Below are 19,026 nucleotides of genomic sequence, written 5' to 3' on the forward strand. Positions count from 1 at the left end.
CCGCCGCTGCTTTGCCCGCCTCGCCCCCGGAGCAGCAGTCTTCGTCGCCCGCAAGTGCCAGCTGACCTCGGCAAAACAGAACCTGCATTTAAACAAGTTCCCAACTCGCCTGTACAGTGGGGTAAGGTGCTCATTTAGCAGCTCATGGTTTAAAAACAGAGATTGGCTGGAATTTCCTGTAAAAAAGATGCCATCTTCTGCTATGCCTGTAGACATTTCGGTTAAAATACTTCTAACTCCGATGCCTTCACCACAATTGTACCAGAGTACCAAACGCTGTCTCCTGGTACTCATCTGAGTAACTCACTAAAATGAAATACTATATGACAGTAAAACAAGAATAGAGTTTAAAAGGGGAGTGATTTGTAAAATATCCATAAAGAAGTAGAACATCTGTTTACAGTTGTGTTTCATATGGGTGTTGAGAGATGTATCCATAGATCTCTTAATTTTGCTCTCAAAGTGCACCAGATTGATGCATTTAACTTCAATATTTAAAAAAAATCTTGTGTTAGATCCACTCCCCACTTATAAAAGTAGCACTTTACCCCTGCACCCCCTCTAATCTCAGATGCACCCTGAGTCATTTTGTTTAGGTGCAGTGAGCCTTTCTAAAATATACAGTAAAGAGACAAACCCACAAGCATTATAGGATATACTATGACTTTGAGCCAAATTCTTATTTTTGTGCTGTATAAATAAATTGACTTGAAACAGTTGCTGATTTAGAGTACTGGCACCTTTTTTTATTCCAATTCAAGCACTGTGTACAGGTACCAACAGCATCTGACTGTGGAGCATCCAACCGAGCTTTAAAAACATGTAGTGGTACCAGCTTGGTAATTTTACATTCTTTTTGCAGACTGTTCCAAGTTAGTGGAGCTGCACATCTAAAAGCTTTCTTCCCTGAGACAGTCATAGCACTTGGCACATTTAATAAAACCACAGCATGAGATCTCAGGCAATAAGTACTTTCAATTTGCCGAGAGATCAGGGAGCAGATATAAGATGGTACTTTATCCAACATGGCTTTGTAAATGAAAATGTACCAGTGACTGAGCCTCAGTACAGTAAGTGATGGCAAAACCGCCTTGGTTTACAGTGTACAGTGATGCTCAATTGCTTTACAGTTTGTCACAAATCTCAGTGCACTGTGATAGTAAAACCTTATTGTGGTGTAATTATATATCCAAAGCAGTCAGAAGTCAGAAAATCATTAGTGATGTTTAACCACTCAGAAGACAGCCCATCAAAATGAACACATTGGGACCTTTCAGAGAGGTCAGGGCCGTGGGAAGTAGGGGTGCTGAGGGTGCTGCAGCACCCCCTGGTGGAGGACAGGGGATCTGAACTTCCACAAGATTAAATGCAAATATAATACCAAAAAAAACGAATTTTCAGCCTTGATGTAACAACATTCATAATTAAGTAAAGATAACACCCTTTTCACCCCGGTTACATTTTCCATTTGCCCTGTATGATGGGCGCTGTAAGTGATGAAAGTGGGGAATGTTGGCTTATCAGGCGCCCGCAGCTCACAGCCAAAGTGAGAGAGAGAGAGACAGATAGATTGATAGATAGATAGATAGATAGATAGATAGAGAGGGGGGGGGGGGGGGTGCACCGGTACCGGCGGGGATTGTTGTTAGCTTCTGCTGCGCTAACGAAAAGCTGTTTCTACAGTAATGTGGAGAGAGAGTTCTGTCCTGTCAGACTGAGAGGCTCAGTGAGGTAAAGGACTCTGAGGGTTTAGATAGTTCACTTTACGTTATCTCAGTGGGTCTCAAACGTTTCGATCACAATTTATGTAAGCAAATACTTCAAAGGGACACCTTTATAATTATTAGGATAAATAAAAACAGGTTTGAAATCATTCCAATGTATACTATAGGACAGTAAACCAAAAATATTGTTTCAAACTGGAGAGATTTAAAAATATGCATAAATAAATAAATGTTAACTGGTAAAATAAGATATAAATGAACCTCAAAAATAAAACAAGTTAGCCTAAATGTATTTGCGGTTGGCTATGGTAGGTTATTGGTTATGTTCACATACAAACCGATCTTTTTCACATGTGTTTAGAGTTGTATCCCCTAGATCAGTCTCTAGTAATTGGGCGCTCAAAGTGCACCAGATTGAAGTATTTTACTTTAAAATGTAAAAGAAAAGAGGATGTGAAGTCCACCCCCCAATTCAACATGTTCATGCAATACTAAATACGTTTGAAGCCTTTTTATATAAGTTGTCCACCATATCAATACGTTTCTCTTTTTGTAGTGTATTGGTCTTTTGTAGAGGTTTTTCATTGCCAGCTAAAATCTTGCCTAGGGCAGCAAATTGGTCAAAACCGGCACTGGTGTCATCCCTACAGCACCCCCCATTTGAAACATGTTCCCACGGCTATTAGAGAGGTAGTTCATTTTCTACATATAATAATGGACAAAGTAAAGAATGAAGTGTAGGCTATGTTTAAATGTTCGGAATTTGACCGTGTATGATGGTCCTCTTGAGTTGCCGTACAGCCAATGGCGTACAGCCATTGCTCCGTTTTCATGTTTTAACATGTTTTTCACAAACATTTTCACACACTAGGAGCATAGGAATAATTCAATTCCGTTCGTCATGATCTGTAGATGTGATTTGCCCCCGAGCACCCCTGGGTAAATTACCGTACAGCCAATCACAATGCGTACAATGCGTGACGTCATTGGTAAGAGACGGCCCCCGAACACATATGGTACCCCGAACACATCTGGTACCGACACCGGTCCTTTTTACTGTGGACTCGATGTCCTGACAGGCTGGTATTTGTGCAACCTGCACAAACACAATACTGCACCATGATTACAAATGGGGAAATACAATGTAAAACTACCGAAAATTACCAGCTCCTTAAAACACAATCGCTCTACTCAACGCAACTCTACTATACCCGCGATCAGAGAGCGGAGATGTGTCCCCTGCGTGATGTAATATGACGCGTTTGACGTATGACCTTAAAAAAAAAGCAGTTTTTAAGAGCAGAGCTCAAAATTGCTCCTTTCCCTCTGAATTCCTGCCCTTATGTCTCGTAAAACATATCAAATCCTGCATTCACTTTTTTTTTTTTTTTTTTTTTAATTGTAATTTTCAAGCAAGTTTAAGCATAAATGTAGAATAAATAAAAACCTGCAAGATGCTCTTTAAGACATAAAAAAACAAGTAAAGATAGAGCAACGCAAAATATAACAATAGTGCAAGTGACAGAGAATCGTGAAATAAACATGGACCTCTTGCTTATGTAGAAAAAAATAAGAATGAATTTGTCATTTAAAGAAGAGTATGTTGCTTTAAAAAAATATAGCTAGCTGGAGTTATGATGTTAGCTAGAAATACCATTTGCTAGCAACTGGCTAGCAAGCTAACATCACTTTAGACATAAATACAACTATAATAACACGGTTTATTGTTACGGTTCGTGAAGGAAGCAGGACCCAAATGCAGATTTAAACTGAAAATTCCTTTATTTCAAGGCTATGATATCCACAACGACAAAAACTAAGGCCACCAGGGTGGGTGGAGGGGGTCAGGAGGACGGGACTGAGGTGACCGCCCAGGGGCACAGCAGAGGACCAGGAAGGGATCTCGGGCAGACGGCCCGGGGGCAAGGCAGAAGCCGAGAAGGGGGATTCGGGCGGACGGCCCGGGGGCAAGACGGAGTCCAAAAAGGGGAACTCGGGCGGACGGCCGGGGGCAAGGCAAAGACCATGGATGGGGTCTCGGGCGGACGGCCCGGGGGCAAGGCAGAGTTCAAAAAGGGGAATTCGGGCGGACGGCCCGGGGGCAAGGCAGAGTTCGAGGAGGGACGAAGACCACAGCTCTCAGAGGACAGGGCAGGAGCCGGAGCCGGTGGGACAGGCGTCGGCAAGATTCCCCACGGAAGAGGACAAGGAGTTGGCAGGAGACCCGGCAAGACAGGTGATGTCGAGGCCTCCAATGAAACAGGACATGGGGTTGGCAGGACTCTCGGCAGAAGATTAGTCGGCGGGCCTCCAGTGGCACAGGACATAGAGTTGGCAGGACCCCCGGCAGGAGAGTAGTCGGCGGGGCCTCCAACGGCACAGGACACAGAGCTGGCAGGACCCCCGGCAGAAGAGCAGTCGGCGGGACCTTCAGTGGCACAGGACATAGGGATGGCAGGACCCCCGGCAGAAGAGTAGTTGGCGGGGCCTCCAGTGGCACAGGACATAGAGTTGGCAGGACCCCCGGCAGGTGAGTAGTCGGCGTTGCTTCCAGTGGCACAGGACAGAGTTGGCAGGACCCCCGGCAGGAGAGTAGTCGGCGGGGCCTCCAACGGCACAGGACATAGGGTTGGCAGGACCCCCGGCAGAAGAGTAGTCGGCGGGGCCTCCAACGGGACAAGACATGGAGTTGGCAGGACCCCCGGCAGAAGAGTAGTCTGCGGGACCTCCAACAGCTCAGGACATGGGGTTGGCAGGACCTCCGGCAGAAGAGTAGTCTGCAGGACCTCCAACGGGACAAGACATGGAGTTGGCAGGACCCCCGGCAGAAGAGTAGTCTGCGGGACCTCCAACGGGACAAGACATGGAGTTGGCAGGACCCCCGGCAGAAGAGTAGTCTGCAGGACCTCCAACGGCACAGGACATAGGGTTGGTAGGACCCCCAGCGGAACCTCCAACGGCACAGGACAAGAGACTTGAGTGGAGACTCGAGAGGAAACTCGAGAGTTGACTTGAGAGATGACTTGAGAGGGATCCCGAGCGGTGACTTGAGAGGGAACTCGAGAGGTGACTTGAGAGGGAACTCGAGAGGGAACTCGAGAGGGGGCTTGAGAGGGAACTCGAGAGGAGACTTGAGAGGGGACTCGAGAGTTGACTTGAGAGGGATCTTGATAGATGACTTGAGAGGGATCTTAAGAGGAAACTTGAACGTTGACTTGAGAGGGGACTTTAGAGGGGACTCGAGAAGAGACTCGAGAGGGGACCTGAGAGGGAACTCGAGAGGGGACTCGAGAGGGGACTCGAGAGGATACTTGAGAGGTGACTCGAGAGGGGACTCAAGAGGGAGCTCGAGAGAGAGGGCTTGAAAAGGAACTCGAGAGGTGTCTTGTGAGTTGACTCGAGAGGTGACTCGAGTAGGAACTTGAGAGGAGACTGGAGAGGGGGCTTGACAGGAGACTCGAAAGGGGACTCGAGATGAGACTCGAGAGGGGACTCGAGAGGAGACTTTAGAGGGGACTCGAGAGGTAGCTCGAGAGGAGACTTGAGATGTCACTGGAGAGGAGACTTGAGAGGTGACTTGAGAGGGAACTTGAGAGGTGACTTGAGAGTTGACTTGAGAGGTGACTTGAGAGGGAACTCGAGAGGTGACTCGAGAGGTGACTCGAGAGTGGACTTTAGAGGGAACTGGAGAGGTGACTTGAGAGGTGACTTGAGAGGGAACTCGAGAGGGAACTCGAGAGGGGGCTTGAGAGGGAACTCGAGAGGAGACTTGAGAGGGGACTCGAGAGTTGACTTGAGAGGGATCTTGATAGATGACTTGAGAGGGATCTTAAGAGGAAACTTGAACGTTGACTTGAGAGGGGACTTTAGAGGGGACTCGAGAAGAGACTCGAGAGGGGACCTGAGAGGGAACTCGAGAGGGGACTCGAGAGGGGACTCGTGAGGGGACTCGAGAGGATACTTGAGAGGTGACTCGAGAGGGGACTCAAGAGGGAGCTCGAGAGAGAGAGGGCTTGAAAAGGAACTCGAGAGGTGTCTTGTGAGTTGACTCGAGAGGTGACTCGAGTAGGAACTTGAGAGGAGACTGGAGAGGGGGCTTGAGAGGAGACTCGAAAGGGGACTCGAGATGAGACTCGAGAGGGGACTCGAGAGGAGACTTTAGAGGGGACTCGAGAGGTAGCTCGAGAGGAGACTTGAGATGTCACTGGAGAGGAGACTTGAGAGGTGACTTGAGAGGGAACTTGAGAGGTGACTTGAGAGTTGACTTGAGAGGTGACTTGAGAGGGAACTCGAGAGGTGACTCGAGAGGTGACTCGAGAGTGGACTTTAGAGGGAACTGGAGAGGTGACTTGAGAGGTGACTTGAGAGGTGACTTGAGAAGTGTCTTGAATGGGGACTCGAGAGGTGACTTGAGAGGTAACTCGAGAGTGGACTCGAGAGGGAACTGGAGGGGTGACTTGAGAGGAAACTCGAGAGGGAGCTTGAGAGGAGACTTGAGACGGTTGGTTCGCCAACAGAACCCGAGGGGCTGGAGTCGGCTGGAGAGCCAACATGAGACGAGGTGCTGGAGTCGGCCGGTACGCCGACAGGACTCGGGGAGCTGGCGTCGGCTGAACAGTCAACAGGAGACGAGGTGCTGGAGTCGGCCGGTACGTCGACAGGACTCGGGGAGCTGGCGTCGGCTGAACAGCCAACTGGAGACGAGGTGCTGGAGTCGGCCGGTACGTCGACAGGACTCGGGGCGCTGGCGTTGGTCGGTATGCCGGCAGGACTCGGGGCGCTGGCGTTGGCCGGTAAGCCAGTCCTGGAGCCGAAACTGGAGTCGGGACCATGGGTACCGGGGCCGGTCCTGAAGCCATAAGCATGGTTCTAAGGTCCGGTTCTGGAGCCGGTAACATGGCTGTAAGGTCCGGTTCTGGAGCCGGAAACATGGCTGTAAGGTCCGGAGCTGAAGCAGGGACCATGGCTGCTGGGGCCGGCACTGGAGCCGGAAACATGGTCGTATGGTCCGGTTCTGGAGCAGGGGCCATGACTGCTGGGGCCAGCACTGGAGATGGAATCATGGCTGCTAGGACCGGTACCTGAGTATGAGCTGGCTTCCTGACCTTGCGTCTTTTAGAGATCTTTTGGAGACTCCGTGGACCTCCAAACGCCAGGCCGGATCCCAGGAAAGGATCAGAGAATGGAGGCTGGCCCTCAGGGCTACGAGAAAAAACTCTTAGAAACTCAGGCAATGAGCTTCTCAACCCTGGCAATGTTTCCCCCTCCATTTTTCCCTTTTCGCCGAGGTTCTACTCCACTCGGCATAATGACACCGAAGAGTGTACTCTAGGGAGAACAAGTCCAAATCAAAATAAAATTCTGCTGGGTCCATTTTGGTCGGTTCTCTCTGTTACGGTTCATGAAGGAAGCAGGACCCAAATGCAGATTTAAACGGAAAATTCCTTTATTTCAAGGCTATGATATCCACAAAGACAGAACAGAACACTCACCGCAGAACTAGTCATGGTACAAGACGAACCGACAAAGACAGATAGAAAACCCAGAACTTAAATACACAAAAGACTAATCACACAACAAGACACAGGTGAGGAGGGAGGAGGAAACACAGGGGCCACAGGTGAACATAATCAGACAATCAGGGAGGGAAAGCAGACAGACAGCAACAGGCAAGACAGGAGGTGACACTTTACAAAATAAAACAGGAAACAAAAGACAGAAAAAGACAAGACAAAACACAACACCGACAGATCGTGACATTTATGATTGTTGTTAAATTACTTACTTTCGCTGTGATCACATGCCATATCTTGGTGTCGTTCACCCACCCGGCAACGGCGTATTGATAGGCATATGTGCTCTTAAAAGCCTTCAGGCTCTCTCTGGTGAATGGAGATGGATTGTGAACAAGATAAATATATATGTCGGGAAAAGTTAGTTGAGGAAGACACTTAGCCGAATTCAATAAACAAAATACAGTTGGAGGTAACAAATAGGGATCGCATCCAATAATCGCCGTCTTTAACAAATATCTCTCTCTCTCTTTCCCGTTTAAATGCGCTGTGTTTGCTGCCATGACGAGTGTAAACAAACTGTCAGTCGGTCACAAAGATGGCGGCGGCCATTCCAGAAATGACGTACTTGGTACCCATGACAAACGGGAATGGGAAAGACGTAGTATACACGTTCTCCTGGCGAAACCTCAAATCATCTTCATAATATCTGTCAAACTATAGATCCTACACATCCACTGGACGTGGATTCTAAAAGTACAATATACACTTCTCTCTAGAAATCTAATCAAAAAGCATTTTAATGGCCAAACTATTCTGCAATTTAGGATTTTCCAGAGAGGGTTATTTGTGAATATACGACCCTGAACAATCGACCTATTTGGTCGTTTTTTGGAGGAGGACAGGCTGAGGAATACTCTGTTACAAGTCAAAGTCCTGCATTCAATATGTTACTCAAGTAAAAATACAAAAGTATCAGCAACAAAATATAGTAACAAAAGTAAAAGTAGTTATGATGCAAATTCGTCAATTTCAGAATAATATTCAGAATATATATATCAGATGGGCTTGAGAACTTGCTGATCACCATGAAAAAATCTGGTTAGATAGAACAGCATGCTTGTGTTTGTGCGTCGATGTGTTTGGGCACATTAATAAGTTAATTCTTAGACATCCTATATTCATATGAATATTATTAGATACGATCTTCTATGATCTGGAATTGAATATGGTGGACAGAGAGGGCAAAAGTACACACATCCTTGACTCAAGTAGAAGTACAGATAGTCATGTTTAAAAATACTCAAAGTAGAAGTACTGACTAAACTTCTTTACTCAAGTAAAAGTAAAGAAGTATGGGCTTTGAAATGTACTTAAGTAAAAAGTACCCACAACTACCATCTGTTTTAAAAAGTAACTGAACTCCCTTTATATTAATAGAACAATAATGTCATTGTTAGCTAATGAATGTTTCGATGCTGAACAATGGCTAAATGACACAGTTTTGCTCTAAATAATAATGATCACGCCACCAAACACAGTTTCAAACTAAATTAACTAACCTGTTTTGAAGATGTAAGAAGTAGAAAGTACATGTATTTATGTTGAAAATGTAAGAAGTCAAAGTAAAAAGTCGTCAGAAAAATAAGCAGTGGAGTAAAGTACTGATACCAGAAAAATGTACTTAAGTACAGTAACCAAGTATTTGTACTCCACTACTTCTCACCTCTGATGGTGGATTACTTCAAATCAACTGAATCATCATCATTGATCAGTCTAACTGTCTCTTTGCTTTATACGATATGGACAGAAAATAAAGTGTTATCAATCTAAACCTTTATAAAGAAAGCAAAGCTATTCCTTAATCTCAATTTTGCTGACTTCCTACATTGTCACAAACAGGTTTTATATATCACATCCATATTTTAAGCTGCCAGTTTCGTATCACATGCCAGACATCCTTCATTGTAAATCTTATTTTTTACATTGACAAAGAGAACTTGTGTGTCAGATTTCATGTTGTGGTTAAAGCAATATTTAGTCCATGTGTTGCTCTGCTTTGATCTAATGGTGATCTAAGTTGTGCAGCACTGTTGTTACTGGGCTCACCCTTCCTGTTCAAATGCAGCTGCCACCAAAAAAAAACCCTAACAGGATATTAAACAGGAAGTTCAGTTGCAATCTGGCATCGAGATATTAAGTTACACTTGTTTAACCTTGGAAGTGTCTCCATGCATGCAGGTTTTTAACATTACAATCTTTTTTAACATTATAGTGAATGTAGATTAGGAGTGTGTTGAAAAAGGTGAGGAATGATTTCTATGACAATAATGTGTCTTTCTCATTAATTTTAGGATTTCTCCTTTCAAAGAACTGAACTGAAAATTCAGATACAGAGGGGAAAGCAAGATTATTACCTGGATGTATGTCACCATCCCAAAATACAGGACCTCCTAATCTCTGTGAGAATGGAACAGGTGACCCACCTTGTGGTGTGAGGATGACACTGCACCCCCACGCCCAGCCGTCCTGCTGCTGAATGCAGAAGAGCAAGCAAACACCAGGCTACAGATGTTGAATATAAGATATATGTGACACACACTGCAGAAAGATAGATAGATTGCTATAGAAACACACACACACACACACACACACACACACACACACACACACACACACACACACACACACACACACACACACACACACACACACACACACACACACATACACACACACACACACACACACACACACACACACACACACACACACACAGAAAGGATATTTATAGTGCAGAAGAACTGTTGCTAGGATACCGGCCAGCTCAGAATTTTCAGCAGACGTGCAGTTTAGCTTTGTTTACCAAAAAAGCATGTTCAGTCTCATTTTTCACAAGGCCGAATTGGGACCATAGATCAGGCCGGGAATTATACACCCCGCCAGGCCACTACCAGTTTTTGGGGGCGTTTTGCTGGATGCATCGTCAATATGTACAACATTGCTGCCCATAGTGATAGCCCTACAGTTTAAATACTACCCAAATAGAAACATATGACAAAAAAGTGTGCATATGTATTTGGGAAGTACGGAGCCCTGGAGGGTTCATTGAGAGAAAAATAAATAAAACGTGGCCAGGTTTTACTTTCTCGTTCGCACGAGTTAATAAAGCGTGCGCACGAGTTAATAAAGCGTGCGCACGAGTTAATAAAGCGTGGTCTCGTTTTATTTAAATTGAGGGATTCCTGTCCGTGACTCACAGTATCTGCTGCCCACAGCTGTTTTATAGGAAAACCTCCTTCACTTTATGAAATCTCTGCGGCACCAGTGGCCTGTACTACGAAGCAGGATTTGCTATTCACATTATTCATTCATGAAGTAACGCGTTTGTTAGGGTTAGTTAAGCCGGGTAAATCAAACATATCCAGGGTCTGTTGAACTGGCTCCGTCGTACAGGGCACTGGAGGCAGTAACGTGTAACTCAGCAGAATCTGAGAAGAGCAGCACCAGCTGCAAAGAGCTGTGCCTTTTACTGTTCACTTCACTGTGTTTCCCTTCATTTGAACCGCTGAATAGAGATCGAGGCTGCTACGTTTAACCCATGGTTTAACCACACACACGAGCTGCCAACACTCACACATTGAGCGCGAGAGTCACGCAATTAACCCATATCTCACGCACTCAAGCCACACTTGCCTTTTCTCACGCTAAGTTTTCGTCCAAAATAAATGTATATAAAAATAAAGTGAAGGAACAGCAAACCGAGCGGTCTACGAAATGAGACGGTCTTCTGGCTTCAGTAAAGTTGGAACGATATTGGGAGATTCTGATTTCACGGATCAATAACTCATTAACAAAACGTTATTCAGAAACAAAGGACGTCTCCTAACTACCGTGGTGAGGTTGAAAACGAACTACAATCACATTTTGATAAAAAAAAAAAAAAGCCAATACGCGCCGCCCTCCGAGCTGGACACATTACATTGGTCTCTATCTGCAGCCGGAAAAGAAACGAGTGCGCAGGGACCGTCTGCAAAGTGCAATTCCGAAAAAAGAGAATACAATAATATTCAATCACTATTATACAGCTTATTACTGCCAAACTCACTACACACACATCAATAGTCTTCTGTTGGTCATACTACAGCAGAGCTTTGAAGAATATGCTTTTGAATAATTTTGGGGAATATTTATAATGTAAATCTTCAATAAATATGGCATCATCTTAAATCACTTTACTATTATACAGTATATTTCTACCAAACTCACTATTTGCATTGTTGTTGTTAGCATCTGGGTAGCTAGCTGCGCTAACGGATTTTAGAAGCTGTCTCTCAAACAATGAGAGGGAGAGCTCTCTCCTGTCAGACTGAGAGAGATAACAGCTCAGTGAGGTAAGTGACTCTGTTTAGATAGTTAACTTTAGTCTAGTTATCTCAGTGGTTCTCAAACGTTTTGGTCACCATTTATGAGAATAAAAAAAACAGTAATTAAATACTATGACAGTAAAACAAGAATAAAGTTTAAATGAGTTATTTGTAAAATATCCATAAAGAAAAAGAAAATCTGTTTACAGTTCTGTTTCATATGGGTGTTGAGATCTGTATCCTTAAATTCATTTTGCTCTCAAAGTGCACCAGGTTGATGCATTTAAGTTCAATATTTAAAAAAAAAAATCTTCCTGGGGGAGCATTTTACAAGTGTAAAATAGCACTTTACCTATGCTTACACCTATATGCCATTTTATATGCTGTGAGCTTATTATCGAGCCTTCATTGTAAGAGTCGCGGGTACACTGTGTATGTGCGTGTATTCCACTGGAGCGCCCGGTACATTAATGGGAAACCCTAGTTTGTACATTAATACATGTGACACACTGTACACATGAACGTTTCTTTTTTCGGATCACCAAAAAAATAATCTCACTCCAAGCTGAACTCAAATGTTGGCAGCCCTGCACCTATACACATCGAACTACCAGAGTATTCCCCCTCGTTTTATGAAGGAGATGTCCTGTCACCGGGGCGCATGATGTGCGTGTTCGGTGTGTTATACAGTATGTGTATTCCCAAGTGAAAGAAATTTGTTTAACCTTAATCTCGATGTGCTATAGTCCTGCCGGAGTGCACCAGAACGAACGATACTATCATAAGCAAATGCCCCCCCCCCACACACACACACACACACACAACACGAGGCCACGCTTTATTAACTCGCGCGCACGCTTTAGTAACTCGTGAGCACGCTTTATTAACTCGTGCGCACGCTTTAGTACCTCGTGCGCACAAGTTACTAAAGCGTGCGCACGAGAAGGTATCTCGTGCGAACGAGAAAGTAAAACGTGGCCACGTTTTATTTATTTTTCTCTCTATGAACCCTCCAGGGCTCCGTAGGGAAGCTATCCATGTGAACATGTTTTATTTGGGGGTGGACCTCAAATCCCATAGGGGGTCTGGACCCTGAATCTTGACTTGTCTTTTCAACCTCCTCAGCATCTGCTATACTGAATAAGAACCAGCGGATTAAACTCTTATCAATAACTATAGCTTATTGAGAGAACATGAACAGGCTAGCTTGCTTATACTGTTGTCATTACATTTCCTTTGGTTTTGTTCAGTGTTTTCATAGTCATAGCCTATTGAAACATTCCTCTGTACCTGCCAGTTCTGTCACTGAGCTCTGCCTGCATCTCTCCCTCAGGGCCATCACCATCAGCATCATCAGATAGTGGAACTGAATAAGGAGAAAATGTAATCATTATATTAATTAACAACACTTATTTTATCACTTAGTTGACCCTGTATTTGCAAGGCCTAATTATACCATAATTATTGTCTCCCATTTGTTGCACAGACAACATAACCATCTCAAGTTATTCACTCACAGTATGAGGGATTTGTAGCCCCACAGTTAGCTGCAGTCTAACGGTTATATTACATATATTTGTCTTGAGTAAAATTCAGGAGATGTTTGGGTTTTTTGTAGCCTTACAGTCTCCAGTCACACAGGGCCTGCCACTAACTTAACATTGGACTGAGAAACTGTTTGGTTGACAGTCAGCCGAGTGCACATCAGGCTACAATATAGAAAGAAATGTGGCTCATAATGTTCGCTAACTTACTTCCTGCTTCGTCATTCTGTACCATACGGGGGGTTCTGAATAAATCTGTGATTTTAGCACATTTCACTGCCTCCTCCTCGCGTGCTTTTTCTTTTTCTCCATTTCCCTCTCTGCGCCACCTTTCCTCCTTTTTTTTGCAAGATGGGGGTCCATCCATTCCTTCCACAATAATTAACGTTGCCGTCAGTTTCAGTCGGTCCAGTCCACACTATGTAAACGGCAGCGCGAGAAACGGAGAGTGGAACAACCAATCACAACTTTATTATTCTCCTGAAATGTAAATGTGCCTATTCACTAGTCTGACAGGTGCGTGGTTCTCACTGCGCCTCTTACCGGGGCAACTTTATTTTGGGCACCATCAATATATGCCGCATTCATGGATTTGGCCTGCAGTCACTACATCTGGGCTGAATTAAACACGTATTATTTTAGTCCTGTGTGTTCAGCATGCCACATCATATTATGCCAGCGTTGCGTTCACAAGACATATAATAAAACAAAAATGCTCAGGCCAGCGGGCCATTGGGAAACCTCCCGGTCCTCCCGATGGCCAGTCCGGCCCGCGTCTATCGTTTTTCCAACCCAGTTTAGATTTAACCACGCCCACTTCTGCATTACGCAAGGATCGACGTAGCTCTACGCGATAGCGTCATAGACTTCATCTTCGGCGGTCGCGTTAAAGCAGGATATTGAATAGTTGTTTTTTGTCTTTCCAAAGGATTTGTTGACTGAAAGTAAACGATCCTGTAATCAAAGCCATATCGAAGAGTCCTGAGATTGTATTACTGGTGTTTTATCATCTATAAATAGCCTGTGTGTATCCTCAAATGTCGTTTTCAGGACAAACAAAAGACGTTTTAAATATCTTATCAGCTGGTGTAAGTGCAGAATATTGAATATAACCTTGACTATTACTGTGTACTTCATTTATCTGACAGCATTATTTAATGATACTATTTTATATATATATATACACACACACAGATATATATATAAACACTAGATGGCTCATGGGAGATTTTCCAGCGTAGCTCACCGGCCGCCATCTTGCTACAGTCAACAGCTACTCTGGTACGCGCTATGGTAGCTGTTGTAAGGTGAGTGATCTGCACAAAAATACTCTTAAATCGCTGAAATCTTGACTGATTTACAAACGGTTTAGTTTATTATAAACATTATTAGCATGGCTACAGTATGATACAGGATGCTTGGACATGTTGAAATGGCAGCTTTTCTTTGTGTATGTGCCGTGGTTGTATTTATTAGCTGGCTAATAACAAGAGGCTGTGAGTGAGACCTAGTATTACAAATTTGACCCAGCAACTTTACACCAGTGGGAGAGGCATAACTGCTCTTTCTTTTCAACATAACTGAAGTTACACATGATTTCTTCCAAGTGGTTTGGCTTGTTAAAAATATCTTACATTTTAGATACATTATGATACAGGAAATTGCTGGCTTTGTGTTTACAGAAGTACCTGACTATGCCTGACTTTTGTGCAGCCTACAGATGCTCTAATCACCGCAGTCTGCAAACAAGAACCCGTGGAATCACCTTTCACGTGTAAGATATGACAATATTATGACTATAATTAGCATAATCGTTAATTAATTAGTGGATGTATGTGCATTACAAGTCCTGCTACACAGGATCAGTGGGGCTATGTGAGATAATAGTATTGCAAGATTGATGTTGACCCAGCCTCATTAGAATATGTTGCTACCATTTCTTTACACAATTATTTAATGTTTCTTTTGGACACCTTTTTTATAACTCTTAGTGTGGTTGTGTTATTCTTAAAGTATACATTACAGACATACATATATACATACATACATACATACATACATACATACATACATACATACATACATACATACATACATACATACATACATGCATACATACATACATACATACATACAATTACCCCAAAAATATGATAATTTCGGTGTGTATTTTTGTCCTTACCCTTAATGTTAAAGGAAAGAAGGGAGGACAATGTTGACAATAATTTATATATCTGGCTACCTTTCTCATGTTTTTAAGGTTTCCCAAAACCGGAGAGAGGAGGAGGCAGTGGGAAGTTGCCCTAAGAAGGGACGGTTTTATTTCCTGTGGCAGGACACTTCTCTGCAGTGATCACTTCAGGAGTGAGGACTTTGACAGGACGGGGCAGACTGTCCGGCTTAAAGATGGTGTTGTGCCAACAGTATTCAATTTCCCAGCTCACCTTCAAAGGGTATGTGTATCATTGTCCAACAAGAATTCAAGGTGTATAAGATTGATATATAAATATGTGATTAAATGTCTCACTTTAGTTTTTCTTTATGCAAGTTTAGGAAAAATAATGTGTTGTGTATTACAGCACATTTTAAACACTCAAAATGTCTTTAATTATGTTTATTTTAGCCGGAAGCTACAAGAAGAACAACCACTTCTAGCGGAAGATGACCTGCCAATGGACTTGTCTCAGGATGAACCTCAGCCTAATGTTGTGAGTATTCTGAATGTGGCCAAGACCAGAGAGATGGTCATTGATTTCAGGAGGGTGAGGACGTCTCCTCTACCCCTGTGCATTCTGGGAGAGGATGTGGCTGTTGTGGAGGACTACAAGTACCTGGGAGTGCACTTAGACCAGTGGTTCCCAAAGTGTGGGAAGGTGAGCCTCCCCTTAGAGAACATAATCACAGCCGTGCCCCCCCTCCCAATTATTATTGCTATTATTATTATTATTATTATTATTATTGTTGTTGTTGCTATAATGCAGGGGTATTCAATTGCATTTCAAAGAGGTCTAGTAAGAGAAAATGTCATAAAATGCTCTGTTTTCGCTACCTTTCTCTTTTCTGATTGGCTGAGCGTCACCTCCTTAAAACATTAAACAAAAGCTTTTTTAAACCTCTTTATCTTTATGTTTTAAACATGTTGAGGTTAAGGATGGCAGCTTCCTCATACGTTGCACTCGGAGAGAAATAGGTTCGACGGAGATGTCTTTAGCAGCAGGGAGGAGTAACGTTTCACCAATGTTGTGAGGTTTACCTGCTTTAGCTATCCTTAACGCCTCTCGGTATGATGCTTCGGTTGCTTTTGTATTCACAGTGCTAAATGTGTCAATGACATTTTTCTGTGACTGCAATTCCTTGAGCTTCCGGTCAAAAAACTCCTGTGGCTTGGTCACCAAACATGGGTGTTTCGTCTCAATATGACGCCGGAGTTTACATGCTCTCATACTGTCATTAGCTAGCACCTCGTTGCAGATAACACACTGTAGCAGTGGAGTGTCATCCGGACCGGTCCATGAAAATCATATCTTCAAATAATCGTTGTCATACTTCATCCGTTTTCTGACAGACGCTGTCTCCTCTCTCACTTTAGGTAACTTCACTAAAAATGTATCCATATTTTGCCGCTCACATACATTTAGCTGAAGTTAACTACATTTCATTTCTTCTTCTTTTTGGCGGCTGCGCCTCCCTTGAAGCTCTCTGGCGCCCCCCAGGGGAGGCACGCCTCACACTTTGGGAACCCCTGACTTAGACAATGGGCTGAACTGGAGGATCAACACTGACGCTGTGCACAAGAAGGGGATGAGCAGACTCTATTTTCTGAGGAAGCAGAGATCCTTCCACGTGTGCAGCAAGATGCTGGAGATCTTCTAGTCTGTTGTGGCCAGTGCACTCTTCTTTGCTGCGGTCTGCTGTGGGGGGGCAGCATCAGAGCCGGTGACAACAGCAGGATCAATAAACTGATCAGGAAAGCTGGGTCTGTCATCGGCATCAAGCTGGATCCCTTTGAAGCTGTGGTGGAGAGGAGGACACTGAACAGTAGGGATGGGTACCGAGAACCGGTACTAAGTCAATACCGGTACCTGATTGGACGGTATCGGTATACCGTTAAGCCGCTGGACAAACGGTGGTGCTATCGGTATATGTGTTACGTCTACTTCCTTAGTTTAACTTTAAACCATTCTGGTGGGTTGGGAACCCTCATCTGTGTGATGTATCTGTTTGAGACCCCTCTGATTGGCCACTGTAAATGCCACTCGTCATCTCTCTCAACAGCGCTCTTATTCAGTGGCGGCCGGCCCATAGGGGCGCTAGGGGTGCCGCCCCCCCTCTTCCCACATGTTTGATTGTCATTAAAAAATATATATATATATATATATATATTTCCAAAAAATATATATTTTTTATTTTTATTTTTATTTTTAAAGAACAAGGTAAATATTATATAGTTGGTATCAGTAAAATGTATAATTTACAATAAAATCTCGTTTAAAATTGTTTTACGATGTCTAAAGTTACTGATAAGTCACATGTTTCCTGCCTGGCCGCAGCGTGTATCATTACCCTCTCTCGTCCGGGCGGTAGGAAAGAGCCCTCAGCCAGAGCAGCTGCAGCCAACAAGCTGATTGTTGCTATCTGAAAACTATGCCGCCGAAACATAATTTTAGCCAATCGGCGTCGTCAGATCTGATGCTCAAAGGGCGCCCTTTCAGCGCCCTGGCCTGTGTGTCTGTGAGTTGTTTAGACTCGTATCCAAGGTGACGCTACAGTAGGGGGTGGCTGCGTCTGCAGGTGTAGACTCCGGTGCTAGTGGATCGCCGGAGCTGTAGATTAACATTTGCATGCTTATTGTAGTTGTAAGGGCAATGCCTGTGGCACCATGGAGCATATGTGTGGGCTGGACCTGTATTTTACAGGAAAGGAGTGATCAGAGGGTCGAGTTGTCGATTCTTTTTCAGTTTTCATCTTCCCCACCCTCTCAGACTTTGAGTTGCGCGCGCTGCTAAAGAGACGCGCTACAATGGAAACCAAACAATGGTGTAGCTGTATTAAAGTCAGAGTGGAAACTGAGGTCACCTACTGTAACCCCAGCTTCTATGAGTAAATGGCGCAGCCCTCTAAGGCTATCGCTATTGGGTAATCCCCCTGCGCCCCCGCGCAGCACTGAAACACTTGTAGTCCACGCCCACCCGCAAGGTGGGCCCCACCCTTGGGCCTTCCTATAAATAGGAAGGAGGCCCGGCAATCTGCTCCCATACCAAATAACATTTCTTCAGCTATTCGTAGAGCCAGTGGGGCCCAGCGCTTAGAGGGCTGCGCCATTTACTCATAGAAGCTGGGGTTACAGTAGGTAACCTCAGTTCTATTTCGCATATGGCTTCGCCCTCTAAGGCTATAGCTATTGGATTAAGGGCGAAGCATGATGTAGTCTGCGCCCCACTGGGTCCGCCCTGCACTAGAAGCACAGACACACCTGCTAAATAACACCCCATGCCTGTTGTGCCATGCGTAATGGCGCATCACCGTCCCTGGAACATAGCAAAACACGCCTATCTTCCCGACGGGGTGAAGGCTGGGAACAATACATACCGGCCGCTGTGAGAAAGTAGAGACGAAGGTCCCACCTTGCGCAGCGATCATAGAGGGGGAACAGCAGCTCTCTGCCTGTCAGACAGGTAGGAGAGCGCCCAGCTGGATCCCTGTCGTCACTCACTCTGACCAGGCACTCCGTACAAAGTGTGGCAAAGGAAAAAGGAACATCGCTTCTTAAATAGGGAAAAAGGGCCGCTCTCCGCGTGCCGAGAGGCAGGAGAGAGGCGCACAGCTGGCTCCCTGACGTCACTCACTCTGACAGGACTCCCAGTACAGGGTGTGTCAG

General features: G+C 44.5%; 1 protein-coding gene across 1 annotated transcript; it reads right to left on the reverse strand.

Moving 5' to 3' along the window:
• Nucleotides 1-4,913: 4,913 nt before the first annotated feature.
• On the reverse strand, nt 4,914-9,758 carry LOC307041548 (uncharacterized protein). Its single transcript, XM_079685016.1, has 2 exons — nt 9,655-9,758; nt 4,914-7,606 (listed from the first exon to the last, which is right to left on the reverse strand). The coding sequence occupies exon 2, from the start codon at nt 6,992-6,994 to the stop codon at nt 5,591-5,593; it is 1,404 nt and encodes a 467-aa protein (XP_079541142.1). The 5' UTR covers nt 6,995-7,606; nt 9,655-9,758; the 3' UTR covers nt 4,914-5,590.
• Nucleotides 9,759-19,026: the final 9,268 nt, after the last annotated feature.

Source organism: Notothenia rossii, assembly GCF_949606895.1.
Source record: "Notothenia rossii genome assembly, chromosome: 5".
In the NCBI taxonomy this organism is placed as follows: Eukaryota; Metazoa; Chordata; class Actinopteri; order Perciformes; family Nototheniidae; genus Notothenia; species Notothenia rossii.

Excerpts from the sequence above, each read along its gene's own strand:
- LOC307041548 (XM_079685016.1), bottom strand. The coding sequence starts at position 6,994 with ATGGAGGGGGAAACATTGCCAGGGTTGAGAAGCTCATTGCCTGAGTTT.